General features: G+C 41.3%; 1 protein-coding gene across 1 annotated transcript in view; it reads left to right on the top strand.

Moving 5' to 3' along the window:
• Positions 1 to 10,766, top strand: part of TUBGCP6 (tubulin gamma complex associated protein 6) — a 30,171-nt gene continuing 19,405 nt past the window's right edge. Inside the window, exons 1-7 of the mRNA XM_019543470.1 lie at positions 1 to 770; positions 1,592 to 1,755; positions 5,801 to 6,011; positions 6,529 to 6,702; positions 7,917 to 8,038; positions 8,472 to 8,547; positions 10,270 to 10,379. Coding sequence (XP_019399015.1) covers positions 18 to 770; positions 1,592 to 1,755; positions 5,801 to 6,011; positions 6,529 to 6,702; positions 7,917 to 8,038; positions 8,472 to 8,547; positions 10,270 to 10,379 — 1,610 coding nt within the window. The 5' untranslated portion in view covers positions 1 to 17. The remainder of the gene's footprint in view (positions 771 to 1,591; positions 1,756 to 5,800; positions 6,012 to 6,528; positions 6,703 to 7,916; positions 8,039 to 8,471; positions 8,548 to 10,269; positions 10,380 to 10,766) is intronic.

Here is a 10,766-nt window from a genome sequence, read left to right on the forward strand (position 1 = left end):
GGCAGGTCCCCGAGGCCATGGAGAGCGTCCCACGGTTGGTGGCGGAGCTGTGCGAGGCGCACCTGGCCGCCTGCTCGTGGGAGGCGCGGCTGGGCGGGCGCGCCGTGGGCAAGCGTGCGGCCAAGCGGCGCCTACAGCGAGCGGCCTACAACGCGCTCTTTCTCTGCCTCGGCCTGTTCCAGGATGAGGCCCGGAAGCCGCCGCCCCCTGGCTCCCGGCTCCCTGTGAAGAACAAGGTCCTGATGCTCTCCTTCAACCTGCGCGTGGGTGGGCTGGGTGCCCAGGCCGACCGGCTGGAGGCGCTCGTGGAGGGGCTGGAAACAGCAGGTGCCTTGCCCTTCATCGAGGTGAACTCCGTCCTGGACCTCCTCGTGCAGCTTGCGGGGACGGGCCCTCCCCAGCTGCTCCCCCCCAAGAAGGACTATTTCCTCAACAACAAGTACGTTGGGAGAAATGTCAAGTACCAGGGTTACGACTACTACGACGTCAGCGTGTTCGAAGCCGATATTCAGTCGCTCATTGCCAGCGAAGAGTGTCAGTTCCACGACACCATTCAAAAGACTCTTCAGATAATGGAGGCAGCGCCTGGCACGGGGCTTCCTGCCATCGGGTTGTTTTCACAGAGCTACCCTGCCGGTGACAAGTTTGAGAAGGAAACGCGCGTCTCGCTCTTTGGTGCTCTCGTCCATAGCCGTACATATGATATGGACATCAAGCTGGATTTGCCGCCGGTACCTGACAATGCAGATTTGTCTGGTCTTGCAATTAAAGTACGCAGCTAAAGTATTTTCTTTTCACATGAACATACATTAGTTCAGCGTGTATGAGTGCTTCCAATATACCTTCTCAAAACAATCTTTAATAAATATAAGCTTTCCTTGTAGCAGTATAAATGTTATAGAGATGTATATTTAAAGCATTTGCTTACACCTTTCTCTGTGCAAAATATTTCATTTTTTTGGTTGGCTATCACTGTGCACCCTTCCACCCCTCCCCATGGGGAGGCCATGGCATAGCCATAGGCTCACCTTCAGCTCCCAACACTGTCCCTCTGTCCTGGGGCAAAGGCTGGAAGTGACAGCTGGAGGTGGGAGGCTGAAGCCTGGAGACTCCAGCTGCTCTTGCAGCTATAGTGATGGGAGGAGCCACAGCCAGGTAGGAGCCTGGGGACTGTGCATTAACCCCTTACAACTTGGATGTTCTGGAGCATTACAGATTATAGGCCATTTACAATGTCTGAACTGATAATATGCTCCTGGGGGAGTGAAATAATTCTCATCTAGTTGTATCAGTATTTTGGTTTAACAGTTATACTCTTAACTATTGTAGGCACAGATATATTATCATGAATTGATGTGAATTTTGTTATTTATGTTACAGATATCAGTTTGATTTTCTGTACTGATTCTGAAACTACTCACTTATAGGAGATTTGCATTAGTCATGAATAGAATCACAAGAGGAAAAAACAGTTGATGGTATCAAACCATTTTATTGCAAATGATAGTAGACTTTCTTTGTATTAGTGTATGTTACTCAGTTAATGCAGCATACATGTATGCAGTAGCCAAATTATCATGATTGTTTGCAGGTTCCACAAAGCATAGACCAATCTGAAGATGAGGGGTTCCAGTCAGCATCCAATTTGACTCCTGATTCTCAGTCAGAACCAAGCATGACTCCAGACATAGACCTTTGGGATGCAGTGCTTACATATGGACCCAGCAAACGAAGATGCTGGGAAAGAATTGGATAGTAAGTGTCTGATATTATGCATGCAGTTATCATGCAACTTACTTGTGTATGTGTATTAGTTGGGAGTTATTTTACTTAAGTAAGAAATATGTAATCTGTTTAAGAACGAAGATTTCAATATGCTGCATAACAAATGTGACAAAACGAGTCCTGCAGTTTCAATAAACTGCCTTTCAAACATGGCAGCTAAACTTTTTGTAACAAGAGCAGCAAAACAGGGGAAATTAATTTTTGTCAGAAGTGCTGAAAAGATGTCTGTGGTTTATGTCTAAAAAACCATTGTTTGCTTCTAACTGAAAAAGTTAGTCAGAGAATGATAGGAAAATAGGGCTGGAAAGGAAGTCATGTAGTCCAACCCTCTGCTCATGGCAGCACACTCCTGTCTAAACCAGGAAAGCCAAGGCTGTGACGGAACTCCAGCTAGCTACAAATATCAAGGACGATAAAAAGTCCTTTTTTAGATATGTAGGGAGCTGGAGGAAAAGCAAAGGCAACATTGGACCCCTGCTAAACCAGCTGGGACAACTGACAACCGATGCCCAGGAAAAAGCAAACTTGCTAAATAGGTATTTTGCATCAGTTTTTCACCAGTCCTGTGGAATGCCCTTTCCAGCTGCGGAACAGGGAGGCCCGGGTGAGGGAGATTCCTTACACTCCATCAAAGTTGATCTTGTGAAGGAACACCCTGACAGGCTGGATACCTTCAAGTCAGCCAACCTGATGGTTTACACCCAAGGGTACTCAGGGAGCTGGCAAACATCATAGCTCAGCCCCTGGCATGGATCTTCGAGAACTGGTGATCTGGTGAAGGTCCCTAAAGATTGGAAGAAGGCCAGTGTAGTGCCTATCTTCAAGAAAGGGAGAAAAGTAGATCTGGCAAACTACAGGCCCATCAGCCTGACCTGTATCCTGGGGAAGGTCTTGAAAAGATTATCAGAGAAGCCATCCTTACCAGACTAGCTGACAGCAATATCGTGAGGGATACCCAGCACGGGTTTGTTGTGGGTAGGTCTTGCTTGACCAGTCTCATTTCCTTTTATGACCAGGTGATCTATCACCTGGCCAAGGGGGAAGAGACTGATGTCATATATCTCGACTTTAAAAAAGCCTTTGATCTGGTATCCCATGATCACCTCTAGGCAAAACTGGCTAACTGTGGCCTCGACCTCACCACGATCCGCTGGCTGGGGAATTGGCTCTGCGGTAGGGCCCAGAGGATGGTGGTTGACAGAAGTCAATCATGGTGGTGCACGGTGACCAGTGGGGTCCCTCAAGGCTCTGTCCTAGGGCATATACTTTTTAACATCTTCATCAGCGATGTAGACATTGGTGTCGGAAGCAGACTGGCCAAGTTCGCCGATGATACCAAACTCTGGGGTAAAGCATCCACACCTGAGGACAGGAGGGTGATCCAGGCAGAACTTGACAGGCTCATGAAATGAGTGCACGAGAACCTGATGGTGTTTAACACCGAAAAATGCCAGGTTCTCCACCTTGGGAGGAAAAACCTGCAGCATGCTTATAGGCTTGGCAGTGCTATGCTGGTTAGCAGTACAGATGAAAGGGACTTGGGAGTCACGATTGACCACAAGATGAACATGAGCCTTCAATGTGATGCTGTGGCTAGTAAAGTGAGCAAAATGCTGTCTTGCATTCATAGATGCTTCTCAAGCAAATCCCAGGATGTCATTCTCCTGTTGTACTTGGCCCTGGTGAGGCCGCAGCTTGAGTACTGCATCCAGTTTTGGGCTCCACAATTTAAAAACGGATGTGGAGAAGCTGAAGAGAGTGCAGAGGAGAGCGACATGCATGATCAAAGGTCAGGGAAACACACCTTATGATGAGAGGCTGAGAGCTATGGGACTCTTCAGCGTGGAAAAGCTCAGGTTCAGGGGTGATCTGATGGCCACCTATAAGTTTATCAGGGCTGTTCACCAGGATCTGGGGGAATACCTGTTCACTAGAGTGCCCCTAGGGATGATAAGATCAAACGGTCCAAACTCCTCCATGACCAGTTCAGGCTGGACACAAGGAAGAACTTCTTTACTGTCCAAGTCCCCAAGGTTTAGAATAGACTGCTGCCAGAGGTGGTTCAAGCACTCACTTTGAACGCCTTGAAGACACATTTGGATGTTTATCTTGCTGGGATCCTATGATCCCTGCTGACTTCCTGCCTGTGGGGCAGGGGGCTGGACTCGATGATCCTCCTGGATTCCTTCCAGCCTGAGTGTCTTGAAATCTATGAAATCTGTCAATTTTATACACAGTCAGGTTGTCATGGATTGGGGTGGGGAGCGTGGGGTACAGAGCGCAGGGCAGACAGTTGCCTTCTGTAGTGGGGAGCATGGCCCTCTGTTGGATCTCTTGCATCTATTTTAACAAATTACTTCTGTCCTTTCAATGACAGGATATTGACAGTGTCCTTGTCCTCCTGCTTTACCTTGGGCAAGTTAAAAGATGATTTAGATGTTTTAGGTATTGTGCCTGCTAGTTGTGCGTGAGGGTTGTTCCCAAAATTATTTTTCCTTTCTTTAAATTTCTAGTACATGTCACTGTACATTTTGGAAATAGCAAAATTCTATATCCGCAGCCATATACAGGTTCAAGAGAGAAGGAATTGAATTTGCAGTATCCTGAAAAACACTGAAACCCATAATTGCACAAAACATCATGGGATTTTTAATAAGTTTTCTTTTATGTGTAATCCAAGGAGGAGTCATTTATAAAAGTTTTTAATTGGAAACAAATACACAATACTGAGTTGCTTTGACTATTATGTGCCAAACATTCTTAGAAGAGAGACTTGTATAAAAACTTCCCAGGCACTTCATTCTAGATGCAGAGAAAAGCAGGTTATGCCGAGGTCCTCCTTAAACTCCATTATGTTGTGCCTGGTTATTGGAAAGATCCTGACTGTAAATTTTTTGGATTTAATGGTGTCTCAGGGCACTTACACATATGCAGGGAGGCTGCTCCAATGCGCTGTAATTCCAGCACATTGGAGCAGACTACATTAATTGAGTTGCCAGAGTGTGGAAATGCTAGTGTTCTAGCAGACTCCAGTGTCACATGTATCAGCATCCCTGCACTGAAAAATGGCAGCAGGGTGCTTTAAACTAACACTCATTCAATGAGCTTTAGTTCAAAGTGCCCTGCCAGCATTTTTTAGCACAGGGATGATGATACATGTGATGCTCCAGGCACCTTTAATTAGTGCAACTGTCAGAGCTTTGTTAATTGAAGCATGCTCACCTCCACCTCCTGGACCATGTCTATAAATCCCCTTATTGTTGTATTTGAAATGATTTCAAAAGTTGTTCCACCTGCAGTTTTGAGATTCAGAAGTGTTTTTCTCTACTCTGATCCTTTTCCTTTGCCCAGAAAGCAGTGAAGTATTCCATGCCATCATGCATGGGTCAGAGCAGTCTTGTTTGCCCCCTTTAAGAATGTAAAGTCTTAAAAGACATGAACTGCATGTTCCAAAGTGAGTGATAGTGCCTGTGGATGCTACCAAAGAGTGGATGCTACCAAAATTTAATGTTTAGTATAGGTGGAATACTTTCACAACACCCTGTTGCACTTAAAAAGCAGACTTTTAAACCTAGTCCCCTGGTCCTATGCATACAGGACCAGCCTCTGGCTTTTTTACTTTTCATTCCATCCAGGAAGAGCGCACATTAACTGCAGAAACTTCCTTAGCTTGACAAAGGGTTTTTGAACCTGAAGGCTTGCTTAAAAATTGTTCTCTAGCTATTTAGTTGGTCTAATAAAAGATATCAGATTCACCCAAAGAACCTTGTCCGCTTATGTCCTTAGACCAACATGGCTACAACCTACACCACTGTTATTGGCTTAATGTCATTTACCAGGTGTTTATAGTTAGGGGATTGCTAGAAAGCATGTGGCTGTTTCATAAATTCTCTAGAATATTTCTGTACTCTGAAAAATATGACAATTAAGAATGGATTCATGTTGATAGTGAAAGGAAAGTTGACTTCTTTTTATGATATCATCTTTTTAACGTTTTGTGTTTATTTTGACACAGCCCACCTGGTAAGAAAGAGGAGCCATACCTTACAGAAGCTGGGAGAGAAGCTTTTGATAAATTTTACAGACTTCGAGAAGGGGAATTACAGCTATTTAGTAATACCATCCTTCAGCTTCCTCAACTAGTGTTAATGAAAGAATCCGAACTAGTTAAGGATGTCTTGAATGTTCTTATTGGTGTGGTGTCTGCTACATTTTCACTTAACCAGGTGAGAATCATAGTACTTAGTCACATCAGATCTCATGATTTGTGTTAGAGACTGCTGCAAGAAAAATAAATACACTTCATTCAAAATGTCATTTTTATTGGTATTGTTTACAAATAATTCCAGTGTTCTTTTACACTTTACAGAAGACACTTTTTACCAGTAAACTAAAGTAACAAAAAATAGGTTTTTTAGGAAATAAATTAACAGATTTTGGAAATAAGAATAAGTTACTAGAATAATATCTGCAGAGCTGTTGTTTATGATCAGAAAATTAGGCAACAGGTTTCTTTTATGCATTTCAAAACATTAATGCTTTAGTTTTCTTCTGGAGATTGTACTAAATCAAATCTATTTGCCGTGCCATCATAGGTGTTAGTTCCAGTTACTGTAATATCTGAATTGTAAATCTGTGTTGTTGTATAGAGCTTTTTCAACATATGTGAGCTGAATTGGGTATTTACTTTAAAAGAAATGTGTAGTTGTGAAATCACTTGTCTCCCTTTTTGCTCCATTTTAGGTTGCTCAGATGTTTGTGATAAAGGAGGGGGTATATGTATCTGGAACATCACCTGAAAGCATGAACAATCTCCTATCAGAAGTTGCTGAATATGGAACCTGTTACACACGACTGAGTCGTTTCTCTCTTCAGCCAATCTTAGACTCTTCATACAAGAGAGGACTGGTATTCCAGGTACTATACCCATAGACTTGTTGGTAAAATAATTTTAGCTGAATAAATTAGTTATTTTAGATAAAGAAAATTATGGTCTTCATTTGACATAAAGCTGGCGTTGCTGGGTTCTGTGTTTGACACTTAATTTGCTGTGTTCTGCTGAAGTCTGATGCATGTTGGATGTGAACATTTAGATCAGATATTACTGGCTACTGTTGGCATAAACCAGTATTTCTCCACCTTTTTAGATGTGAGACACACCCCTCTGAAAATGCCAGCTCTTAGCTTTCACTCATTTTTTGATTATGAAAAATAACAGAGCAATTCTTTTGGTGCAAAGACCATGACAGGTCAGAATGTTTTTGAAACTATGGATTTCTGTTTGAAATCTCCGGGTTTATTTTGTGAACTATGTATAAGTATTTGCACAAATAACAGTGCTAATGTTAAGTGGCACAGCACCACACCCTTGAAAGGGTCTCGTGGTAACCTAGGCTGCCATGGTACCCTAGTTGAGAATTGCTGGCATAGACCCTGATTGTGCAGTGAGCTCTGCCAGTGTGGAGCATTGTTGAAAGAAATAGGGCTTTTCAAAGAGCTGGGATTCAAGTCACCTTAGTAGTGAAGAAATAACCTTAATATACTGTTATATTGGAAAATAGAGACAGCTGTTTCTTAAATTCAGGACTATTTCTAAATAGTTTAAAGTTAATATATTAAGCATGATACTAGCTTTCTTACACGACAAAGTACTTTTAGACCAACCAAAAACAAATGAAATAATCCCTTTTAATAGTCTTTATTTGATATATTTTGGAATTGCTTACTGTCTGTTGTTTCTCCAAGCATTAATTAGATCTAGCAATGTTCAGATTTATCTATGTGTGGTCAGGGGCAATGTTAGTTAACTTTTTTGAAAGCAGATTTTTTGTTAATACTACCTTGTGTATAACTATGAAAATATAAATGATTTTATTGACATGTTCCCTCCTGAATACTCAACTCCCATTAACAGGTTTTCCATACAGATCAAAAATAATAACAGGAAGAAGAATATCTCACTATCCTTTTCCTTAAGTAGTCATTGAAATTGGACATACTTTCCTATGATAATGTGGATAAGTGATAATGCAGTAAATTTATCTTACTATACATGCAATATGATATCTTTGAACCTAAACAGAGCACTGATAATTTTAATAAAGTTTTGTCATTGTGTTTTCTTCTACTAGGCATTCACAAGTGGTCTGAGAAAGTACCTCCAGTATTACAGAGCATGTGTGTTGTCAACACCTTCTACTTTAAGCCTTCTAACAATTAGCTTTCTCTTCAGAAAATTAGGGCGTCAGTTAAGGTAAAATAATAATAAACCTTTGTAGGAATAAAAAAATCCAGTCTAGTTTCTTCTTTATCAATAGACACTGTTGGACATTCCTCCCTATACAGTTTTTTAGTTTTCAGTTTCTTATTTTTTTTAAAGTTTTTTAAATTCTAGAAGTCAATAAGGAAGACGTGTAAAGAAAGGCTCAGTTATCTACATTGAAGTTAGATCGTTTTACCTACTAGCTCAATAAAATTTTGTTTGTCGTAGCTCATTTATCAAAATTCCTTCTATGGTTTAATTTGGAATATTGTTTTCCGCTGTTTCCCCTGCTACACCTGTTATAACTTTGATAATGCAGAAGGGTTGCCACGTGTCATCCATGTGTGTCTCATTTCATTAAGAGCTATGACCACTTCTTGACACCACAAGTGTCTTATGCATTTTATTTTGTCTTTCCATATAGGTATTTAGCTGAACTCTGTGGCATAGGAAATGCTGCTCTGGGGATCAGTGGAGGTGCCAGTGTTTCATTTCCTATGGTGATTATTGATTTTATTCTTCTTGTTATATTTGAGTTACATTATCTGTAAATTCCTTTTGAGCACAAAAGGTGTGGGGTGAAAGAAGGAGTGGTTGTTCTGTGACAAATGTGTTCCAACTGGTGTTCGTGTGTGTCTGCCCTTAATAGCTCTTCTGTGAGAGTTCATTCTGGTGCACAGTTCCTGTCTAGTTTCACCCACAGTTTCCATGGGGGCATCTAGTACACTGAAAGGAATATGCCACATTCCATGATGTGTGTTAGTTGTTATATTGTGAGGGGCATTCACTGTTGTGATGTAGGAGATGTTGACAGGTTCTGTTATTATTGAGGCAGGGTTGTGTCCCATAAGAAATCTGTTGATTGGATGGGAGTTTGCTTCTGATGATGAGTTGGGCCAGGTTTGAGGGTTGCTTGAAGGCTAAGAGATGAGAGCTGGGAATGCTTCCTCAAGCATCTTTTTTCTTCTATAGGCTGTAATTGTTTGATGATCCTTCTTATAGACTCCAGTGTGGGATGGTGTGTAACAACCAGGGGAGTGTGATCAGTGGGAGTTTTCTTTCTGTATTGTAGTAGGTTATTATAGGCTAATTGTGTAGCTCATTTATATAGACAATCTGTTTCTTTTCTGGAGCATCCTTGCCAGGTAAAGTATTTTTCAGGCTGGTGAAATGGATGTTGTGACTGTTACCACCACATATACTCTGAGGAGATCTGAGAGCTCGACTGTAGATTATAGTTTCTTAGTGCAACTCTTGTGGTTGCTGTCTTTGTGAATGGTATGTATGGTACTCCATGGGTTTCATATATACAGAGGTTTGTAGGGTGCAATGGTCCAATAAAAGATGCAACAAAAGAGTCTCACCTTTCCTCACTTTTTGGATGACCATGGCTACAACAACACTCCAACCTTACTAAAACCATCTGCGAAGCCAAATGGAGCATCAAAAACAAAACTGTAAAAAAAACAAAAAAACAAAAAAACAAAAACACCCAACCCCTGCTTTAAACCCTCTCTGATGAATAGAAAAGGAATTGAGGTGAATACATGCATGCCTTTCCATTAGAATATGGTATGTACACTTTCTGTTCTGTGTCTCTCCAATGAGACTGCCCTGCTGTTAGTCCACAACTGTTTTAAGTTTTGGAATTTTTATTCTAGTAAACTCAACTAATAAAGCAAAAGGGTAGCTGCTATCCAGGAGCAAGTTAAGAAAAGGATTTACAGTTCAAAACCAATTTCTCAAAATATGCTTAGAAGTTGATTGGAAGTAAGATCTTTACAGTGATCACTGGTATAATATACCTTTTGTTTGATGTAATCTGAACAGGCTGTTGCACTCTATACTACCTTAAGTTTCTGTGACAGAGAAGTGCAGTCCTAGATAGGCTGCATAACAGTAGTCCAGTATATTGAAATGATAAATACAAGGATAATGGAGGTGAAGTTGACTTGCAGTAGGGAAGTTGCCATCTAGGGCTGTTGAAGCACCCCAGGATCTAGTAAGAATACTGAAGATTCCAAAAAAACTTAATCAGTTGAAGGGATGTCACCTACCTGCACCATTTCTTCAGGTGTTTTTCACCTACCCAAATTGGACCATAAGCAAACCGTCTATATTTAGTTAAAATGGCCACATAATGTGTATTTTGTGAATCTTTTATTATCAAGAATAAATTGCATTTTCCTGTCCAAAAATTAAGATGTGTTTGTTTTTTTCAGGGAGTGAAATTGCTGTCATACTTGTACAAAGAGGCTCTTGATAACTGCAGTAATGAACATTACCCAGTTCTTCTGTCTTTGTTAAAAACCAGCTGTGAACCATATACACGGTAGGTTTCATACTATTAGCTTTTTCGATTTTGATTAGAAGTAATGAGTAATGTTATAAAACTTGATTTATTTTTTCATCTGACATTTTTACTGTTATGCTTACTTCAAATAAATGGATAACCAGGATTTATTTGGACATACATTGTTCAACATCTTCATTAATGATGTGGACATTGGAGTCAGAAGTGAACTGGCCAAGTTTGCCGATGATACCAAACTTTGGGGCACAGCATCCACAGCAGAAGACAGGAGGGCGATTCAGGCTGAACTGGACAGGCTCAGCAAATGGGCGGACGAGAACCCGATGGTGTTTAATGCTGAAAAATGCAAGGTTCTCCACCTTGGGAGGAAAAACCTGCAGCATCCTTATAGGCTCGGCAGTGGTA

The sequence above is a fragment of the Crocodylus porosus genome, unplaced genomic scaffold (assembly GCF_001723895.1).
Source record: "Crocodylus porosus isolate Cpor-Errol unplaced genomic scaffold, CroPor_comp1, whole genome shotgun sequence".
Taxonomy (NCBI): Eukaryota; Metazoa; Chordata; order Crocodylia; family Crocodylidae; genus Crocodylus; species Crocodylus porosus.